This window comes from Lipotes vexillifer, unplaced genomic scaffold (genome assembly GCF_000442215.2).
Source record: "Lipotes vexillifer unplaced genomic scaffold, Lipotes_vexillifer_v1.1 scaffold1514, whole genome shotgun sequence".
NCBI lineage: Eukaryota > Metazoa > Chordata > Mammalia > Artiodactyla > Lipotidae > Lipotes > Lipotes vexillifer.
The window spans coordinates 59,939-83,575 of NW_006798605.1; the positions used below are offsets into that span (position 1 = coordinate 59,939).

The 23,637-nt window shown below is 37.3% G+C and overlaps 1 protein-coding gene across 4 annotated transcripts in view; it reads left to right on the top strand.

Moving 5' to 3' along the window:
* Window positions 1-579: 579 nt before the first annotated feature.
* IKZF2 (IKAROS family zinc finger 2) overlaps window positions 580-23,637 on the top strand; it is a 179,353-nt gene continuing 156,295 nt past the window's right edge. For 2 of the 4 annotated variants that reach the window (XM_007470609.1, XM_007470608.1), the window contains exons 1-2: window positions 3,540-3,573; window positions 4,372-4,476. In XM_007470609.1, the coding sequence (XP_007470671.1) occupies window positions 3,540-3,573; window positions 4,372-4,476 (139 nt within the window). Of the gene's footprint in view, window positions 777-1,846; window positions 2,036-3,524; window positions 3,574-4,371; window positions 4,477-23,637 lie in introns of those variants that run through there. The other 2 variants (XM_007470607.1, XM_007470606.1) reach the window with 2 other exon arrangements.

Here is a 23,637-nt window from a genome sequence, read left to right on the forward strand (position 1 = left end):
ACCACAAATCCCTGTCTGAAAAAAAACTTCTCGAGGCCGAAATGAACCTCCCCTCGCCGTTGCAATTCTTCCTTCCGAGCCGGCAGAAAACGTGAGATTTAATACGACTCGCGGGGAGTGGATGGGGGCTGCCGGAGCACTCTCGGAAGCGGGTTACCTGGTCCCCCCGCCCTTTGGGGGCGGGGTCCGCCGTCAGGGGGCACCGGGTCAGGGGCAGCGCGGGTGGGCGCGAGGGAGGGCGCGCGTCGCGGAGCCGCCGGGGCAGCACTTGTCCTGTAATCGATTGCCGAGCGCGCCGAGCGGCGCAGCGCGCAGACACGCGCACACGCGCCCTCGCCAGCCCGCGCGCACACACATACACACACACGCACATACGCACAGGAGCCCAGGGCCCGCACACGCGCGCGCGCGCACGCACGTCCTCCCGCCCGCGCCCCGGGCCCCGCCGCCCGCCATCCGCCGCCGCCGCCGCCAGCCGGCCCTCCGCCCGCGGGCGTCTGCGCGAGCCCGGCCGGCGGGGGAGATGTGCTCGGGCTCCGGCGGATCGGTTTCTCGGGGTTTGACCAGCTGTCCCGGGCTAACCCTGCTCCTTGCTGAAGATGGAGGAAGTAAAAACAGGATTACCCTTAGCTACAGATCCACTGCCTTAGTTTCCACCACCAACTGCAGTGCACAAACACACGTTAGGCACAGGAAAGAAAGAAAGAGAGAGGACACACTAACAGTAAACACAAACAAAAGGGTGATGGGATTATTTTACTGCATGCACTGCTGAGGTAAATCTCCGCTTGCCTTTTGCGTGGTGAAGAACAGCTCTTGTTTTGTCTTCTGATTCATAGGTTATATATAAATATGTGTATCTGATTTGCAAAGGGGGGGAGTGTTTTCAAAGTTAAGTGTAATTATATAGTATCTCGTTTTGCACTGTTATGTGATCAAATGACTTGTTGCTATTAACCAGAAATAATAATAATACTATAGATATTTTTCTCTGGGAGGGATGGATTGTGGTTATGATTAGGGTAATGATTTCTGTAAAGGACGCTCAGGGAATCGGGTTGAAGATGATGTCTTCTGCCTTAATTTATCGTCCCCTCCTTGTAATCTGTTTCTGGGATGTTAATCGATTAATCAGTTCTCATCTCTATAGCTGTCATGGATTTGGACTTGTTTTGCTTTGTTTTAACTTGAATTCCAAGAAAGGTTGGGTAGCCTGGAATAAATTACAGCTGTCCAGATAGAAGGTAATATCCAGATCCTGTTGGAATTAAACAACAACAACCTGGTATGACATGTAAAAAGGCAGCCGTTAAATCACTTTGACAGGTTCTGGTATGGGCAAAAGAGATGGAATTAAGATTTAATTTATTATTATTATCATTTTTTTGCCAAGGGCGAAAAGCAGTCCTGTGAAGTTGGCCTAGGTTCTTTGCTGGGTTCTCCCTGTCTGTCCCTCCCCTCTCAACACCCCTCCACCACCCCCCCACCCCCCGCCTTTTCTTTCAGTTTTCTTGTCTTAGCTTTTGGTCGATTCTTAAGGAACCGGTGGATCAAGTTTTTTCTCTTCTTGTTAATCGCATTGCTGTAGCACTGACCTCTCTCTCTCTCTCTCTCTCTTTTTTTTTTCCTCTTTCCTGAAAGTACGTGGTGCCATTCCTGAGTGACTTTTCCTACTAGACCATCCCAAAGGGACGAGGGGGAGGGGTAGAAGGAGGAGGAGAAGGGGGGTGTTCCTTCTCTCTCATTTCTTGGTTTTGTTTATCAGCCGATCTGTTTGCTGGATTTGGGCTCGGAATGACCCACCTGTAAAGTGCTTTTCCTTCCTCCTTGCCTTGAACTCTGCAGGGGGCTTGGCTTGGAAGGGGCAAGGGAGGGAAAGTGAAGGGGGAAACACAAAAAACTTCTTTCTTTCTCTCTCCGTTTATCTTCAGCCCGACATTGTCACCTCCTCTTTGAGGGGTTAGAAGAAGCTGAGATCTCCCGACAGAGCTGGAAATGGTGATGAATCTTTTTTAATCAAAGGACAATTTCTTTTGTATGTACATTTCGTTTCTCTTTCTCCTTTTCTTTCTTTCCTTCTCTGAGGGTTAATAACCATTTCATTGACGGGGCAGACTTCTTTCGCTTCTCCCTGACGTTTCTTTCTTAATATGTGTGTGTTAAATGTGTACATTTTTAAAGAGATAAACTCATTTGTAAAATATCCGAAGAAATTGCTCCCCTTTAAACTTTACGGATGCCTTTCTTTAAAGCCTTATGTAATCATAATTTGAAAGAATTTGATAACAGTACAGCAGGTTGAAATGTAAGTGTTATGTAGTGACTGAGTTGGGAATTTGATCTGATTATTCCATAAAGGAAGAAAGAAAAGTTTTTTTGGGGGGGGGGGTAGGGAGGGTGGTGGTGAAGAAGGGGAGGGGAGGGAGAAGGGAAGTGGTTTTGGAGACAAGAAGTGAAGCTGCCTGTTTTCCAGTAAGTAATGGAGAAATTCCAGGAGCCAGGGCTAAATATACTTGGCGATCAATACAGAAATGGCTCATTGTGAATAATTTAGCTGCTGGTGCAGTGAGAGTTTTGAAACTAAAGGCAAAAAGGACCAGGGCCAAAGGGAAAAAAAAATAAGTAAAAATCTTCTCAGGACATGTCAATTCTTTAAACTTTTTTCTTCAAAGAATACAGTTAGCTTATCGATCTTTTTGTTATGTGAAATCAAAGCTAGGGGGTGTCATCTCATACAATTTAGTTTCTGAGAATTAAGTTCTTGTTTTGTGTCATTGGTGCACAAAAATAATTCCCCAAACTTTGAAAAAGTGATCCCCTTGCCCTCTTCAAAAGTGTATGAATTTTTCAAAATTGGAGTGTATTAAGTAGGCTCGGCATGGTATCCAACCATGGTCTGGCAGGAAATTAAGTTTACATTGAACAGGTGCTTACACAGAACTTGGGGTTGGATAAAATGTCAATACAAGCCTGGCAGTTGGGTAACTGCTGCAGAAACCTTCGAGACATACTTGGGCACGAAGTTTTTTTGTTTTGTTTTGTATTTCTTCTGTTTGTCCTCCCCCCCTCCCTATTAGAACATGATGAACCAACTTGCAACAATTGTGAATAGAGCTATCTGTATACTCGGGAAGTCCTCAAACTGCAGCTTGATTGTAGGAAGTAGTGAATGGTAAAATACTTCAATCCCAGTTAAAGCTGGCACTTTGGAGGTGTACCCCCTTCCTATTTTTTTCTCTAAACCAAGTAAATTCTGATTAAAAGAGTCATTCATTTCTTGCTGCAGCCCATCTCATAGCACACTTATCTTTCCTATCCTATCTCCAGCAGGAATCAGATCATTTGCAGAAAGAGTTCAGTGACTTGCAAATGAGCACATACAGTACACTGTAGTATGTTTCTTGGGCACAGGTTGCAGCAGCAGCAACATGGGCTAACTGCTTGGAGCTTCAAATAAGTTAAGCATTTAATGGCAGATATTGAAAGGAATCATTGTGTTAAGGGTATAATCTTTTGTATTGCAGCACTGCACTTTGACTATGGAAACAGAGGCTATTGATGGCTATATAACGTGTAAGTATTCATTTTCATTAATCTGTTATTGGTAATAAAATTATGTTTGTTACCTGTATTGTAATTTCTGAATTGGAAGTTTTTGTCAAGAACTGTAAACTCTTACCTCCTATCTGTTCACAATTTCACCTTGTAAATGAGTTTGAGAAAATAGCACTGAAGTGAAATAAGAAGGAACTATAGATATATACCTGCTATATTAAGGATATTATTTAAATCAGTAGTAGCTTAGCAGATCAACAATTTACTACTTTTTTTTTTTTCATTTACTTTAAGTCTAGAATAGGTCGGGTTACATATATGTCTACTAATATGGCATGTACTAAATACTTAGTACTCTGTAACCTATTTTTCAGACACATAATGTGAAAGAGAATTAGCTCACTCAAGTTGACATTTTTTTTTTAGCAAACTCTCCTTTCAAACATCTAACTCTCTGATAGCCAGCATTTTGGAAATGCTCATTAAAAATACTGTGTGCTTAAGGATTAAATTAGATGTTAAAAGAAAACAGTTTTTTCAACTAGAAGATACTTTAGAAATCAACTACTCCAGTCTCCATTATTTTACAGTTTAGATGAACGTGATAATGAAATTTTGTAATTTTTTAATCGTGGGCTGGTTGTTGCTTTTCGTCATTTTGTTCATTTATTATGTATTTCTAAATAACATTTCCTTGTAGTTTCTTTTTAAGGGAAAAACATATATGCATACCCCTTTACATATGATTACAAAGTTGGTAATTAGATTTTAGATGACAATGAACAGAGACCAAAAGATTTTATTTTGTGAAAACAGGTGACAATGAGCTTTCACCTGAAAGGGAACACTCCAGTATGGCAATTGACCTCACCTCAAGCACACCCAATGGACAGCATGCCTCACCAAGTCACATGACAAGCAGTAAGTCTTCATTTTATGATTTTTTTATTTCCTATTTCTCTAGCGATAGACTTGAATTTGTTAGGTCTGTAGGGTCCTCTCACATTGTGGTGTAGCTGCTGCTATAGATTTTGTTAAAGAAAGAGCAACACAGATTTATTCCTGTTCATTTTGGTATCGTAAAACATGAGCCTGCTTACTAGTCTGAACTATCCCAAGGTGGCATTTGGGAGCTGGTGCTTACCTGTATCAGGTAAGAAATGTTAGGCTTTTCTGGTTATTCTTTTGTCTTGCCAGGTTTATGACTAGATTTGTTTTCGTTGCTGGGTAAAAAAGTATGGAAACACGTTATTTCCAAAGGACTCTTCGAAGTAAAAAAAAAAAAAAAAAGAAATTATTTTCTATTACCTTGGCACAAAGCTAATCCATCAGTGGTAGAATTGCAGTGTTAGTTGCTTTTTTTTTTTTTTTTTAAAACATGTGAAAGTTTCGTGTCCAAAGCATTGGAAGTGAAATGTAATTGAAAATTGTGGAACTCATTTACATCCATTTCTCTGACAAAGTGAAAGCATTTTGTTTTAGACTGTCCAGAGAAGAATTGAGAAAATTTGGAAGGATGTTTTGAACTTGCAGGAATAGACAGTTTTGGCTGCTGTTTTTGATAAAGGGTCATTCATTGATATAGTAAACATTGTTTTTGTGTAATAGAAAAGCAGCTTACATGCTGTCAGTGACAGAAGACAAAATACTTTATTAAGAATTTGGTTTATTTTCTCTTAATTATAATGTTTCATAAGTTATCAAGTGCAAATGCTTTGTTACTCCTACTTAAACTTAATTTGAAATCGTGTGTTTATACTTTTGATATGTGTTATATTCTTATACAGAAAGGCCATCTGATTTACATGTAAATATAATTTAATTTAAAAGCTTTGTATTTGGGTGACATGTGAAGGAAAAGCATTTTCTTTCTTTGTTAAATGAAGATTTAGTAACTAAAGAAAACTGAATCATCGAGTGAATTATGAGCATATTCTTAATATGTTAATTCTGATTATCCTGAGAGAACAAATTTTCTTTCCACTTCCCTCTTACAGTTTCAAAACTTGATGTTATTGTGAAACTACTAGCTTCATAAGTAGTTAAGACTTCTGAATTATAAGCAAGACTATATAGAATACTATTGAACATATTTTGCAATTCGTTAACTTTAAGTGGTTCTAGTTACTGACTTGAAATTTTGACTGAACTATGTGAACTTACTTTACTTATTTAAAAGTTTTCTTTATTTTTATTAATGGGAAGCACTTCCTAGGAAGATTTCATTCTAGAAGCAGTCATTGAAATTCCTTTATCATGTAGGAAGAAAATTAATAGTGATGGAATGTATATTAAATTATAGTGCTAATCTCTTGTAATGGATCTTGTAGCATTAATTTATTTTTTCTGCTAGTTGGCTATTGATTTGATAAAAGTTATACTACTGTTGCAATGTAGGGAGTACAATTTTTACATTTTAACATTTAACGTTACTAGGTCCTTGGCAGGATAGATTTTTTATTTTTCAGATAATTTTCATTTAATTTCCTAAAGAGTAAAGATAGATTGATGTGCAATTTCTGTTAGCTTAATATTTAGCTATTGTCTTTAGAAACATTGAATATAAGGGGTACGTAATATTGGGTAATCAGACTTTGACTGTCATCCCCCAGCCACTGCTAGAATATCAGCTGAAAAATACTTGTTAATTGGTTAATTAACTCCTCTATTTGTGAATTTGATTTTGGTTTTGCAAGTAGTCCTTTCTAAAAGGCAGTTCACTCATTTATTTTAAATAAACATTGCAGAGTATGAGCATGATCAGTTTGGACAAATAAGAGCTGTGCTTTTGATATTTGAGTTTTTCTCACCCAACAGCAGTAAAATTATGTTTGGTAAAGAGGTTTTGTTCTTGTTTCTTTTTTTTAACTTACTAGCCTGTGGCAATTCCATGTTAGTATAGTTTTTAGCTAAGCTGCATGTGTTTTCATGTTCTTTTCCAAAGAGTTGCAGGTTAAATATTTTGGCTCTCACTTCAGAGCTGTCTGTTGCATCCTTTACGTAGCCTCTATTTACAGTATCTAGGTTACCCACTTAGGTGTTAGATGGAGAAGATACCCATTTTTCCTCTCTGTTAGATCTAGGAGAATATCAGCATTTTAGATTGCCAAAGCAAATAGTGCTAGAGAGGGACTCTTGTCTGTTAATTAGAATAAGAGACCTACAATCGGTCACTCAGATGTTTTTCTATGACTTGGAATAATTTTTTGTGCGTGTGTGACTTGTCAAATCACTTGTGTCTGAGATTACTGGTTTTCCTAAATCCCTTTATATGCATTGCTGACTTTATTATATGAAAAGAACTTATTTATTTTCCGCATTTTTTAATATCTTCAAATAATATTCCTAAAGGGCTGTGACTTCCAAAAACAGAATTGCAGTTTTGGTTGAAAGTATTAGAGCTGAAAGTAAATGTGAAAACCTTTATGATAGAATAAGATAGGTTCCATAGCAGCAAGGAGGACAAGAGTATATGTGTAAGAGGTAAAAAAGTTATTTTAAAACAGTTTAGAAAAAAAATAAAAGGAATAAAGCCTTTGATTTTATGAAATAACTGACATTCTAGCAGTACAGTAACACTACCATGTGATAGCCCACTTATTTTGGCTTTAGGAAAGTGGTCAGTTTTATTCTAAGGTCATAGTCATTTGTTTAGGTTATTCGATGACTATTCTAAAATGAATGGTGTCTGTATAACTTGCTGCCAGCTATTGTATAAAAAATAATGACAGCAGCTATCATTATTTGACAGTGCTAGAAGAGAGCATCGGTGACTTGGGAGAGAACTAAAAATGTTACAGTGCCTGGCAGTCTTTGGTTTTAAAATTCAGCATGTAAGATAAAAAGAAGTAAGAGGTATTAGTGAACTTAACATTTTGTAATGACTACATCTTATATTTTCGAGTGGATTTCCTTAGAGAAACTTAGACTTTTTCTTCTAGAATAAGGATCTCTTTGATAAGAAGATGGGCATTGTTGCCCAAGATCATTAGTGTACATATTGAGTCTGCTGACAGTCTTCGGTGTCAGGGATGACAGTATATGCCTTGATGGCTACTGGAAATACACAGTGTTAAGTGATTTTAAAAATAGAATCTGGAAGTTAAGAATCTGAGACAGACAACTCAGACAGAACAATACAAAAATAATCCATATTGTATTTCGGCCCATCAGATGAGACTTACTTTGTGATTCCTTATGTTTCTGGGTTAGCTCATTCCCAATTCTTGTATAGTTGCTTCAGTATCGGTTTCAAACTGTGCTATACCTGCTGCTGAGTATTTTGAAAGATTTTTAAGGTTCAAAAAATTGTCGTTAATCTTATTTTTCTCATTATCATATACTTTTATAATGCTAACAAGTAAATTTTCTTTGGAGAGAGCTAATGGTGTGAAAATACATTGTGACAGAAATTTTGTTTCTATTACTTTAAAACCTTTACATGGATCAGCTTTGCACTGATACCATGTATCAGTGAGTTTGATGGCCAGGTGGCATGTATGGAATTGGAAGAAGTAGTAATTCTAGTTTTTCAAGACTCTGACCAATAATCAGGTCAGGGAATCTAGTTTATTCTTTTTAGAGTGCTTCACATTCATTTTTTTTCTTAGCTAGTTTCCATTTTTAGAACCTAGTGAAGCATAAGTATAGTATGATTTCTATTTTTCTTGTGAGGAAATGGAGGCTTGAAGAAACCAGTTGGCCTCTTAGGTCCCTTAGCAGAAGGATAAAATTGTCAGGATTGGGATGTAAAACTGATATTACCTTGTGGCTTAGTTAGATCACTTTATTGATAACTCTTGAAAATGTCATTATCTCAGGGTGCCCACCATGTCCAGTACTGACCCATGTTTTAGTGACAAAAACAGTATTACAGAAGTAGAATAGGGTTATTATGAGGGTGGAATGATAACAGATAATCTTGTTAAGCAGATGCTCTAATGCACTTTTAAAAATATAGTTTATGTTTTGGGACTCACCAGCTTTCTGAGTTGTCTTCTGTAGCTTAGTTTGGCAGTCGCCCTTGGCTGGATTTCCATAGGACACGCCCTAATATAACACCAGATGGACTTGATGTAAAAGCTTGCTCTGTTTTCAGTTGTAGTACTTAGTTTTGTATATATACCCAACATACCTTACATTTAGTTTTTACTTGTCAGGAAATTAAAAAAATAAGTTTGACTTGATTTCTTTACACCTATCAGAGGTAAGTGTCATGGCCATGTACCAAAAGGAAAAAAAAAAAAAGGAACTAAAGGAAGTACGTATGAGCAGGGAATTAACAGCAAAATTTCTGTATTTTTTTCTTTGCTGCTCATTCCGCCCCCACCCCCACCCCCACCCCCCACCCCCCATCTTTTAAGTCTGCTTTGAAGTAAGAATAAATGTCTGTCTTGGAGAAACAAAACAGCTTACTGTAGAAGTGTTGTTTATATTGCCTCTATCTTTGCCCAAATTTGTCTTCCCCACTGGAAATACATTAAAAACAATGTAATGTGATTGGTTAGGTTCTTTTGGGAGTCTTCCTTCGAGCGGTAAGGAATTGAGATCCCTGGGTCCCATCCTCTTCTCTCCTGACTTTGAATATCGATACATTTTGATTTTATGATGTTCTGAAAGATCAATAGCAGGGTCACAGTCCTAAGATGAGGTAGACTATGTTGTTTTTCTTTGCTTTTTTCCTTTATATCTGTTTATGTAATATATATTTATTGACCTGTTAGTATTTTCCTTTTGTGAATTAATCAAGACTCAGGATATCTCTGCTGAAATAGGTAAAGAGTATTTAGGAACTACTTTCCCTTATTATAAATGTGTAATCACAACTGGAGTGAGAGAAAGAAGGGGGGCATAATTTATTGAATATATATAGGATGCCCAGCACTATACTAAGTGATCCATATTATATCACTTAGTCTCCACAACAGCTCTGTGAAGTTACTCTGTTTATAATACAGAAAACTGAGGCTCAGAAGCAGTAGATTGCAGGTGGTTAAAAATATGGGCTTTGGAGTTATACAGGCCTGTGTTAGAATTCTTGCTTTGCCACTAGCTTGCTGTATGATCTTTGTCATGTTACTTCACATCTCTGAGCTCCAGTATTCTTATCTGTAGAATTGGGATAAGCAATACCTAAGTCAGTGGGCTGTTGTGAGGTTAATTTTTTTATCTTTATTTTTCTTCTTTTTCACTGTGCTGCGTGACACGTGGGATGTTAGTTCCCAGGCCAGGGATGGAACCCATGCCCCATGCAGTGGAAGTGCAGAGTCTTAACCACTGGACCACTAGGGAAGTCCCTGTTGTGAGCTTTAAATGAGGCAATATTATGCAAAATACTAAGCACAGTTCCTGACACATGCTAAGATCCAGTAAATAATCACTGCTGCTATCACTCAGAGTAGGCAAGTTTCTTTTGCACCAAACCATGATTCATAAGAATGTTTTCTTTTTTTTTTTTTCAAATCCATATCTGTTTGAAATTCAGATCTTTTGCTCTTTCCATTTTACTACATAGGTCCATGGAATGGAGATAGGCATTTCTAATAATTTAAGGTAAAAATGAAAGACAACCCCCCTCTATTATTTAAAGCATCTGTGAAGATTTTGGTTAAGCAAGAAGTAGAGTTTGTCTATGTGCCAGAGATTCTTTTTCTTGGGTTTCAGTGTTCCTGAGCTAAGTTTTATATTTTTGGTTACATGTAAAGAAAATCATTGCTTATAATTGTTGCTCTAAAGACACCAGTCTTTAAGAATGGAAAAAGTCCTCTTGGTAGAGTAACCTAGCCATATCTAGAATCAATTCTTTCTTTGAAAATCTGTATCTAAAATTTCACCGTATTTGTTGCTTCTGGTAGTACCGTCGATTCTCATTTGATGATACTTAATCAAGTTGTAGGTCTGATTGTTGCTAATTATGCATTTGGGGGGTAATAGTTTAGGTGCTTTAAATTTGAAGTAAACTTAAAATTATCACAAGCATTTGACATGTTGCTATATTGTTCTAGCTGATTAATTCAACAAATATTTGTAGGCTATCTTTTATGTGTCAGGCACAGTAAGGTGAATCCAAAGGTGAATAGTACACTATTTTTGTCCTCCGGTAGCTCATGCTCTGGTCCTCCTGTAGCTCATGCTCTGGTTTGAAAGAGACATCTGAACAGGGCATTATACTATGATAACCTCAGTGTTCTTATTATTATGGGGAGTGAGGGGTGGTACTAGTTTGAGAAGACTTCCTGGAAGGAGATGCTGCTTAAGCTGAGACTTATTAAATGAATAGGATTTAGGAGAGAAGCAGAAGGCTTGTTCACCAAACAAACCCACAGTGGGAGCTGAGAAATAATATGATATGTTCTGGGAAATACAAACAGATTGGTATTTCTGGAGTGCAAAGTTGGAGTCTTAGAATTTGAAGCCAGAGATGACTCTGGAGAATTAACCAGGGCAAGATAATGGAATATCTTTTATAAGAGGAAACTTGGATTTCATTTTCAAGGGAGCACAGGATTTTAACAAATAAGATTACTTCAGTCTTTTTATTGACATGGATCATACCAGCTACAATAGGAGTAAAATGATTGTGGCTGGGGAACACTCTAGGGGCAGGGGGTTCTTTAACAGGCTGTTGCAATGACAGAGTAAAAAGTCATGAGAGCCAGTGGTAGTGAAGATAATAAGGAAGAGAAGGATTGGGGAAATAATAGCTTAAAGTGGACAGGACTTGGATCGTAGGGTTAAGGATAGGAGAAAGTTCATGATGATTATTAGATTATTGGATAGATGGCAATAGGTTCCATCAGGGAAGATAGGAAATACCGGAGCAGATTTCCAGGAAAAGATTTAGTTTAGTTTAATTCTGTATACAGAGAGTTTGAAGCACCTGTGGAATTTGGGAGAGGATAGCAATCAGGCAGGAGGATAGTTTAGATTAAGTGTGAATTTTCCTAATTAGTGAAATCTAATATGTAGCTTGTGGTTTTGTTACTTTCCCTCCTGTATTACTTTAACAATAGTTTAGTATTTCTTTAAAAAATTCTTCCCTAAGTAATTCTCAGCATTTGATCAGTGACCAAATTTCCCCAACTGCCCCCATTGAATCAAAATTCTATATGGAAATGTACGAGCACAGGTTTTAATGAACTCTTTTTGCTTAATGGAGTCCTTTTATGCTAGTCTCAGAAGTTGGATTAGTTGATGTGATTGACTCACTGATTTTTAAACAAAACATGCTAGCCCTCTCCTTAAAATTTTGTGGTCTATTTAATATCATAACTTTGATGGTTACATATTAAAAAAAAATCATATGCCATACACTCCAAGGCCTCTACTGTAATGATTTGTCTTCATTCTGTAACCTATTTCTCATCTATAAATACATAGCTTAAAACATATGAGGAATCATTTGTTAACTAAGTACTAGCCAGTTCTGCTACATTAATAGCCAAAGAATTTAATGATTTTATGCAGAGCCTTTTTGAAAACTTTGAGATAAATATACAACATGATATATATCATTTGGAAATTATTTGGTACATAATTTTTTTTTATGTTTATAATATTGTGCCCCTTGGGATAAAATAATGTAAGGGGAAAAGTGTGGTATAGAAAACATCTTAATCTATTTCCTTAAAACATATATTATAGAACACCATCTTAGAAATTAAGCCCTGATTACCCAAGACACCATGAAATTTCAAATGAATGTTAATGATGAAAATAACTTCATCTGAGATTTCCTGTATGTGGAGATTCAGAACTTGCTGTGGAGATATTTTTATCTTTTAATCACTGATCCAGCAAACATTTATTAAGCATTTTCTTTGTGTGATGCACTGCTGATGCTGGGGCACAAAAACTGTGTTAGGGATATTTTTTTGGAGTGGATGTTATGGATGTTATCTTTCAAGGTCCAAGAGAATTCATATTTTATTTGAGATATTAATAATCCCATTGCATTTAGAAGCAAATAAGTGTGTTGTGCTCACCATAGTTTATATCCATTGTAGAGAAATGAACTGCTTCTCACCTTTTACCTCTGAGAATTCTTCAAAAGTGTATAAATTTGAAGACACACAATGAAACAGAGACAAAAATACAGCCAGCTTCTAAAATAGGTTCCCACAGGAGAACATTTCCCCAAGAAATTCTTTATAATGTAGGATTCTGTTCTCAGCCTTGTAAGTTCCGAAACTTGATTGGCAGCACATATAGAGTGGTCCCGTGTCTCAAGGTTGACTCGCATTAAACAAGTTTACAAAATTGATGTTTAAAGTTGGAATACCAATTTATGTCTGTACTTTCATTAAAAATAAAACAAACAAACAAAACCTGAACCAACTAACATAGGATCTGGATCACCTCAGTTGGCTTGACCAGATCTGTTTTTGTGTGTGTACTGACCTATATGGGTAAAGCAACAAAGGTCATTTGGTTAGCAAGGAATCCAAACAAAGGGAGTTAGTTACAGAATTCAAATGGTTAATGGCATCAGACTAAGAGACCCTAATATGTTCAGCATCACAATAGAAATAGCAGTGCCATTTGCATCAGTATGGTTGAAGTCTTTTGTCCAATTCCTTCTTCCCTGAATGGACATGGATTTAGATTCCCTAGATATAGCCTCAGCCAAAATACTTCTGAGAGTCATTTTTTTTCTTGGCTTCCTTGGCTAAATCCCGCAGATTCAGTTTTTAACTTATACATGTAATCAGGTTATAACCAATTCTTGTCAGCCTAGGATCCATTCATTTTCTTTAATGTAATTTTACATTTCTGCTTAGATTTGTTAAGTGTTGATTTTATAGCCTGGCTCTATGAAAGCTATCTTATAATACCTCTAAAGGATACCCCAACTACTATTACCATAAGTTCAAACTTCCATTCGCAGGAATGTTGATGGGTGATGTGGCCAGCAGTTTAAGAGGTCTTAGTATCTATTTTAGATGAAGATGGAAAATAGCACTGCCACCTGAGAAAGGCACCTTACGTTAGCTGGGGATCTAGGAGAGCTTCTAATTAATAGGTCAGGAGAAATAAACATCACACTAGTTTCATGAAATCTCTGAAGTAGTCCGGCCACAGCAAATGAGATTTTATAGAAAAGTATAGTATTTCAGGTTAGTTAATAGGGAAGGCTATCTTAATTACTGAGTGTGAATTTAAGAATATTTTTTCAAAGAACACAGCTTTATTTTGGGGCCACATGTTGATTATAAAGAAATTAATTAGAGATTTTCCAGATGTGAATCTTTGAAGAAAATGGCTATGCCTTATCTATTGGGTTGGCCAAAAAGTTCGGGTTTTTCCTTAAGATGTTGCAGAATATTTCTTCATTCCCAGTATACAGTATCATACTGGGTCATTGTAGGAGCCCAGTAATTATTTATTGAATTAAGGAACTGCTTGTGATTCACATATTGCATATGTGTATTTAAATAGTGTGTTTCTGATCTATTTGAGGAAATTTGGAAAGTTGATTTCTTAGATGTTGAAATAATTCTGAAATCCCATTTTACTTGTGATTTTCTTTGTTAGGGTATGTATTTATTTCAACCATGTCTCAGTCTCAAAAGGAGTTTGTAATCTTCAGATCAGCCCCAAACAGATGATCTTCAAGATTCTAAACGTCTCTTTAGTTTAATGATTCCATACTAACATAGTCAGTGGAATTCAAGTTAGTGTAAATGTTTCAGTGAATATGTTATAGTCATCATCATCGTCTTCATTACTAATATCTTTATATGACACATTTAGTGTTTACAGATTTCACACCACATATAATTTTAAAATCAGTTTTTCTATCACTTATTTAAAACTGCGTGTACAAAATGGAATGCTTCAATTAACTTTTCTTATGCTCTCCAGATATTTTGAGGAGCATATAATTAATCAGTGTAAAGTCACGTTCTAATAAATTAACATTCTGGTGTCTACACCTTTGACATTTTTGTCATTGCTCTCTTATTATCATGGAAGCTGTAGCTCTCCTTACACCTGACGGTGTCAACTTTACCTACTACTTACTAAGACATCAGTATGCAGGGCTTGGCCATATTTTGAAGTGCTGGGAAGCTGCATTGCTCTGTTTCTGTTGAATTAACTAAGACTTTCTGGCTGAGCTCTAAAGAGGAATTATTCCTTCTGCAACTATATAAAACATTTCCCGTTATGTCATTTTCATGAAGAGCCTTGTTGTTTTGTTTTTGTTGTTCAAAACAAACATTTTAGCAAGCAGTATTTACATATGGAAATATATTTCTTTTGTAAGACATGTCTTTCAAGCCTTTTAATCAGACTTATGTCAGTATCTATTATCCAGATGGTCTGAGGTAGATTGCATTATTTTCATTACATATGTTACCTTCTTGATGGAAAAGTAGCATTTGTATACCTTTTCGAGCTGAGGATTTACGTTTAACTCCTGATTGAAGTAGGTTCTTTTATTTTTACTAGAAATGATTGCTTAGATTATTCATATATCACTTAGAGCTTGGAAATTGGGCTGTTTAAGAATTTTTAGGTATTGAAAATAGGTAAGTAGTACTTAATCATTTTTAGACTGTTTTAAAATTGTAAGTACTTAAAAACACTGATTCTAATATAGTATTTTGAAATATAAAACAAATTCTTTTATATTGCTGAATGTTGCAAAATATTTGAAAGTGGTAATAGATTTTGTTTGAACATAATTGAGAACTAGAAAAAGAAATAATGAGATATTTTCCTGTAAGTCGGCTGTTTTTTACTCAAAATATGAATTACACGCTGCCATCTGTCTGAACTATGACAAATTAATGACCTAATTACAGTTTTTGGATTCAGTTTTTTGGAAACAAAAAGAAACACCCCTGCTCCCCAAGAAAACATAATTTAAAATAAATTATTTTTACATATATTGTGCTAACAATAAGGCTATCTTTTGATGAATTTGAGTAGTTTTAGTTGGTCCCACAGTTTGAGTACAATAACTGGTAACAGATTTAAAGATCTGTTATTTTTTAAGCAAATCAGAGAAATTATAGTTAACTAAACAATTGCTTTCATACAACTGTATGTGCAAGAGAGTGCCATTTATGTTTTAGAAGTATGTGTGTATGTGTGTGAGGGAAAGCAAAGAATAAGGAAGGAAAGAAGGAAGGAAAGACCAGACTATTGGTAGTGTTCACTTTGGCTTATGTGAAGGTAAATAGGGTGTTTTATCATTTATTCTAAATAGTTCTGCATTATTTGGATCTTTTATAAAAGATCTTTTACTTGTATAATTAAAAAAAAAAAACGAATTCAGTCAACCATCTTCTCAAAGCACGGAGCTGTTTTGTAAGAGAGACAATGATATCTCTGATAAGAAAGGTCTAACCTTGAAATTTCAGTGATATGTAATAGACTCATGAAATTGGACTACTGCCATTGATGATACATACTGAAGTCAGGGGTATTCTCATATACAAATGCTGTCAACAGACTCATTGAATATTATTTAAAATTTATTCTGAATATAAGGTGTTTTCTTAATGGCTGTAATACAGTGGAATTTCCAAATAAAGTTACATACTCTGGAAAGTTTTTTGAGTGATATTGATTCATAGCATGAGATGCTGTAAAGTAAATAATGTTCATATAAGTGTACTTCTGGCAATGGTAAGGAGACATGTATCATTACGATGCCAAAAGAAATCTGAGCAGAATAAGTTAAAACGTATCCTTAGGTTTTCCGTTCTACCTTGTATATGATAATAAAGTTTACTTTTTTTTTTTTTGCGGTACGCAGACCTCTCACTGTTGCGGCCTTTTCCGTTGCCGAGTACAGGCTCCGGATGCGCAGGCTCAGCGGCCATGGCTCACGGGCCCAGCTGCTCCGCGGCATAGTGGGATCTTCCCGGACCGGGGCATGAACCCGCGTCCCCTGTATCCGCAGGCAGACTCTCAACCACTGCGCCACCAGGGAAGCCCAAGTTTACTTTTTTAAAAGACCCTTAGTCTCTTTTTCATGTTCATCAATTTAAAATTCCATTGAATGTTGCTCATTGAAAGGAACGAGTAGAGGTGTGGAGTATAGAGAACAGAGAAGAGAGCTAGCTCAAGAAGAGAGAACACAAATGGCGAATCCAGAAGTGAGGGATAAGCCACAGAACCCACTTGAGTTAGCAGATCTACTGGAGAGAGGAATAGGCAAATGAAAAATAGGATCTTTCCCTTCCTTTTTTCTTCTTTCAGAAAGCATATAAATAAATATCTGAATTTGTAAGTTAATTAAAGAAGTTACCTCCTGCTTGAGTGATGAATGTGGCCATAAGATTAAAGTGGTTTCTGGTAGAAGATAAATGATAAATATTGATAGCCAATAGAAAGAAGTGTACTTTTTCAGATACCTGAAAGCCAGGGAGTGAAAGAAGGGGGTTGACTGGTTGGAAGAACTGGAGTCCTAAGGGTTTCAGCCTAGAAAGATTGGAAGATTGAAGCAGTAGAAGTCGGTAGTATAAAATAGATTGTTTGCTGTCATAACCCAGTGGTGTTACTGATGGCCATCTTGGACTCACCTATTGCTTTTATCTTTTGCAAAAGTGACTGAAATATGTGCTGTGTCTGAGAGGTATCCTAATTGGTTGTGTTCCTAAATTATAACGGATGCAGTCAACTTTGATCTTGTCCCTCAATTGCCTTTTAACTTCATTTCAGTGGGAAAGGCCGTTGGGGAGTTAGGGAGACCATAAGCCTGCCAGAAACAGTAAGAATTTTCTCTGCTTGCTTGCTTTTTCTTTTTTTTTTTCCCTCATGGGAGGCGGCAATGAAGAAGGAACTTGATATTGAGCAGATGAGATGGGGTTTTGCATCCAGTTTTTGTTCTCCGATCTCTTGTTTTTCCATTTTCCTCCTGAAGTATCTAAGACACAAGCACCGAGTGTTTCAAAAGACTTTCTTCAGATCATACCCTGTCAGAGATTTAGAATTCCCAGGTTGGCTGTTACCTACTGGAATACTCTTCTAAAATTAACCTTGTGATAATACTGCAGTAAAAATTTATCAGACGTGAGATGAAGTTTACACATGTATTATTGTTGAAGGGAAGGTTTACTAAGCCCATAAATAATAAAAACAAGATCAGGGTATATGTTTAACTGGCTTAAGAAAAAACAGTTTTTAAGCCTATTAAAAGTCATATATTTTATTTGTAAAATATTTTAGACTATTCGAAATGCTTTCACATCTAACATACAATGTGCTCATTAAAACTTGATCTTAATATTTATTTAAGCAACCTCAGAGGAATATGTTCTTCCTGGCATTACTTAAGCCTTTTATTTGTTACTAGAAAATAATAAACATATATTTTTAAAAAATACAGAACTGAATGAATTTTCCTCTTCCCCTCCCTATGTGGTAAAAAAAAGTGAGCCCTGATATATATCAAATGTGAGACCTCTAGACAGATATTTCATCTCTTAGAATCTCAGTTTGTAAAACAGGGATATTAATAATCTGCTTTGTCAGAGTGGCAAGTGTTAGAAATAATACATGTAAAGGCCCCAGAATGGTGACTGGCATGGAGTAAGTTAACCAGAATGGTAGCTATTATTTTATTGTTAGATGAAAAGAGTATGAGAAAAAACTTGAATCAAATAACCAAGAAAAAGATCCCACATACATGTGGGATCAACTAGTCTTCTAGAAAGGATGTGCTTTTAGTCTGCTTTTAATCAACAACAATTAAAAAAAAAAAAGTAGTCCAAAGCATTGCTGATAAAACTCAAGATATCTGCATCCCTGAGTGGATATTTTTGCTCTTCATCTGTCTGAGTGCTGTCAGATCGTCCTTGTTTGAAAAGAAATGTGTGTGCAGATATGAGGCAATTATTAATTCTGTTGTATTCAAATCAATTACTAAAGAAATGAAACTAAAATTACCTAATTAATGCGAATCACAAATAAACCTGCTCTGTTTGTGAGGGATGTAATTGAAATGGTAATTATGCGGTAGGAATGCACTTCATTTGAAGATGGCAGTTCAGAAGACGTGTTTGGTGGCAGGATTTGACTGCACAGTGTGCCTCCCTCCTGACCTGGCCGAGAGAGGGGTCTTGTTTACTTATTTACTAGATATGTTGGTGAGTGAATTCCAAGTATGGTTCTGAAATTCCATGAATTTCCATACTCATGGAGCTGTGTGTCCTACATCATTACCCATCTCTCTGTTGCATATCTGGAATTCTCAGAACTATATATCAGTCCCCAGTAATGTCCATTTTTTTCCTCTGTGAACAATCAAGAAGAAAAGTGGATATTCTTTTGAAAAGGTTTTATAGCAGAATACATAATAAACAGGCTACTCATAGGTCATTGGTTAAAAGATGCAAAAATCTTTGTAAATCCCAATGAGATCATTTAAAGATACACATTTTGCTTTTCATGTCTGAAGTGTAACTTTTCCTGGGTCTGGGTTACTATGAGCATAGTGTCAGTGCAGTCAGTCCTTAAAACCAAATGATCCTTTTATCCAGGAGTAGTTTCCTCTCTAAAAACTAGGAAGCCTTTATCACTTCCTATCTTGTTTTACCATTACTCCATTGCTTGTGTACATCTTATCGCCCCTGTAAGACTGGAATCTCCTTGAGCGCAGGGAAAATGACTATAATCTCTACAGCCTGAGGGTAGCCATCAGAGCCTGACTTCAGTGCTGATCAGACTTGGGTTTATGACTTGGGCAGTGCTATGTGTTAATCTCCAATTCCTCCTTTGTCAAATAGGCAAAGTCAGTGCTTGTCTCTTGGGGTTGTCGTGACGATTAATAAAACACTTCAGTAAAGCTTCTATCACAGTGCCTAACACATTTCAAGAAATATTAGTTTCTCTTTTCCACAGAAGTTAGCTAGCATGTTGCCTTATACGTATGTGTCTCCATCAAGAAGGCTGCCCATTAATTTTTAACTACATTATGAGTTAATATGAATTGCTTATTTGGCTAGACACCTTAGAGATGTAACTCAGTTATTTCTATAAGTTATTAGTCAGATTAACCCCACAGGTTTGGTCACTTCAGCACTGTGTGTACTAAGGATACATCACCCAACTAGTCTTTTTACCCACAAGGCAGTTTTAAAATAAATGGTCTAAAGTTAACACTAGCTTAGGCTCTTGAACTCTCTTCGCAACACTCACTCAAGCAAAAAACTGTGTTAGACTAAAAGCTTCAAGTGCTTAGAGGCCTCACCTGACTTCATAAAATGCATCTTTTTAGGCCAATGTTGCTCTACAGTACAGAGATAGATTTTATAAAGATTCTAAAAGATCTGTAGACAATCTTTATATATATATATAAATTCACCCCAAGACATTTTGGTTATTTGTTTTTAAGAAGTGTGAAGTAAGAGAGATTGTTGAGAAAGTTTATAGTTTTAAAGTTATTATTATTCAATATCCTGTGATAAGCCATAATGGAAAAGAATTTTGGAAAGAATGTGTACGTGTGTGTTGATATACATATATATATATATATACACACACACATATTTCTGAATCACTTTGCTGTACAGGAGAAATTAACACAACATTGTAAATCAACTATACTTCAATACAAAAATAAAGTTACTATTATTATTTTGTCTAATGAAGGTTTCTAATTTCCACGATCCAAGATCTCTCAAATCATAACCTAGCCATTTAGTAGACACACATGAAAGTGGGAGTAATACTGCTGCTGTTTTTAGTGAACTCTTACCCAGTAGCTAAATCCCAAAGATCGTTTAAAAACCCATGAATCGGGCTTCCCTGGTGGCGCAGTGGTTGAGGGTCCGCCTGCCGATGCAGGGGAGGCGGGTTCGTGCCCCGGTCTGGGAGGATCCAGCATGCCGCGGAGCGGCTGGGCCCGTGAGCCATGGCCGCTGGGCCTGCACATCTGGGGCCTGTGCTCCGCGGCGGGGGGAGGCCACAGCAGTGAGAAGCCCGCATACTGCAAAAAAAAAACAAAACCCCCAAACCAAGAAAACCCATGAATCAAATGCCTCTTCCTTGAAACTGTACACATTTCTGCTTATGCTAGATTGTGAGGCCAGACCTTAATTTTCTTAGAGCAATCGTGATACTTATCACCTTTGTCCATGATATAATTGTTATAACAGTACCTAGGATCAGATACCCAATCTTTAGGAAAGTTTCTTTTTCCAGTTTTTATCTGAATCCTTTCTTGAAATAATTGATTAAATGTGTCTGAGCAATTTTAAAAGAGCAACCAATCATTACCTAGTTTTACAGACATTTGTAATCATGCCTATAGCTACAAAAAATCAGGCGGTGTATTTAATAGCTTGGAGAATGCCAAGTCTTCTCGTTATTTACATTGTAACATCTTCTTAAGAACTAATCATTTTATTGCTTCTCTACCTTTGGTTTTTCTTTTTCTTTTCTTTTCCCTTTCTTTATTGTTAAAACAAAATTGTATGTTATTTGGAAGTTCATGAAATGTGGTTTGCTTGGTATAGGTTATATAAATTAAGCCTATAATATTTAAGTGGCATATACTGGAAAGCAATGTACTTAATCCTAACTGAACTGAAAGTGCTTGTATCTTTATAGTAGCAATTTAATGATAACAGGTCATCTGCATTTTTATGCTGAAAAGAACCCTTTGTGGTAATAAATCTATAATTTTGTTTGCCTTCTTTTTTTTTTTTTTTTTTTTCGTTACGTGGGCCTCTCATTGTTGTGGCCTTTCCCGTTGCGGAGCACAGGCTCAGCAGCCATGGCTCACGGGCCCAGCCGCTCCGCGGCATGTGGGATCTTCCCGGACCGGGGCACGAACCCTTGTCCCCTGCATTGGCAGGCGGACTCTCAACCACTGCGCCACCAGGGAAGCCCGCCATCTTTTTCTTTATTGTGTGAGCTGTTGGAGTTGAATTACTGTAAAATACTTTTGCTGCTAGCAAGTTGTTTTTACTAAATTAAAGTGAATTGTTACCTACTTGGGTGGCTCTTCAGGATGGTGGGGAACTTCAGCACTCCCCAAAATGCTTGCTTTGCAAGTGTGGAGTTCTTGGATACATTTTGGATACTGATATATTTTCAGAATCATGTATCTGGATGTGCACACCTCTGGCGATTAAGGCCTATTAAGTTGTATTTATCACTTTATAATAAAGCCTTTTTTTGTTTTTTTTTTGCTTTAAAGTGCACTCATGCTTTGAATTTGGTGTTTTACTTCTTTGCTTCCCCTGAGAGACCCTGGGCTTGGTCATTAGTACTTATTTCCAAGTTTCTACTTTTACCATGTGTTTTGATTTTCTAGGTTACTGACTACTGAGATAAAGGAAATGGTCCAGTTAGTTGCAATCAGAAAGCTAGAAGCTTTTTTTTTTTGCGGTACGTGGCCTCTCACTGTTGTGGCCCCTCCCGTTGCGGAGCACAGGCTCCGGATGCGCAGGCTCAGCGGCCATGGCTCACGGGCCTAGCTGCTCCACGGCATGTGGGATCTTCCCGGACCGGGGCACGAACCCGTGTCCCCTGCATTGGCAGGTGGACCCTCAACCACTGCGCCACCAGGGAAGCCCAAGCTAGAAGCTTTTGATAGAAAAGTGAGAAAAAATGTGCTGCCCCTGTCTGAGAGAAAGAAACAGAGAGCGAGTGGCTTCATTAGAAGTGTCATAATCAGTGGCTGCCAATTACTCAGTGAACAGAAAACATCTGGTATTCACCTACATCTATTAGCAGCCCTTATGTTTCCATCTGCAGGTCATTGTCTCTTTCTCAGTTTCTTTTTTTAAATACTGCAGTGCTTTGACTTTCCAATCTATATCTGGTACTGGCCCTTTCCTCAAACTCTACATCTAGTCCATCAGATAGTTGGCTTCACTTCGAAAATATATCTTTTTAAAAAATTTTTTTTAAAATTTATTATTTTTGGCTTCGTTGGGTCTTCGCTGCTGCACGTGGGCGTTCTCTAGTTGCGGTGAGAGGGGGCTACTCTTCGTTGCAGTGCATGGGCTTCTCATTGCGGTGGCTTCTCTTGTGGAGCACGGGCTCCAGGGTTTCAGTAGTTGCAGTGTGTAGGCTTAGTAGTTGTGGCTCACGGGCTCTAGAGTGCAGTCTCAGTAGTTTTGGCGCACGGCTTCGTTGCTCCGCGGCATGTGGGATCTTCCCGGACCAGGGCTCAAACCCGTGTCCCCTGCATTGACAGGCAGATTCTTAACCACTGTGCCACGAGGGAAGTCCCCCAAAATATATCTTGAATTTACATAATGTTCACTCCTACATGTCTAGTCTGAGCTGCCATCATTTCCTAGCCTTCTAAACCTAAAATATTACAAAAATTTGTAGCTGGTCTTTCTGCCTCCATTCTTTTTCCTCTTTGCCCCATAATCCACCCAATAGTCAGACCTGCACTTTCTAAAACTGAAACCAGATAGTAACCATCCATTGCTTTAAACACAAAACTTTTCTATTAAAGACAGAATAGAGTTGAAATTCCTTTCCAGAGTCTGCAAGATCCTGTAGGACATGTGGCTCCTGCCTCTGAGTCCTCCTCCATTCTTCTTCACTAAACCCTCAGAATATCTCCCCTCTTTCTTCTCCTTGGACAGGGCAAGTTCATTCCCATCTGAGGGTTTGGAACACTCTTCCATCATAACTTTGAATGAAGCCTCCTTCTTTTCTGCTGTCACTCAACTGTTGCCCTTTTGGAGAGGCTTTTCCTCAGCACCCTAGATAAATAAGCCCCTCTCAGGCATTCTATGACATTACCCTATTATATTTTGTTATACTTAATAGTATCTGAAATTATCTAGTCTATTTATTTGTCTCTTCTCTCAACACACGCTTGAAGAACATTTGTCTTGGTCACTGATGTAACCCCAACACTCAGAATTGGGCCAGGAAAACATAGTAGATTATACATATGGGCTCAAGGTCTCACTAAATGACTGTCCTTTCCTTTCCATAAATAGAATTCTGCATGCGTGTGTTTATGTGTGTGTGTGTGCATGCATGCCAGTGCGTGCACATGCACCAGTATGATAAACACAGTATTTTATACTGTAATATCTATTCCAAAACCTGTACTTTAGAAATCTGCATATTGAGGCCCACATGGGGAAAGAG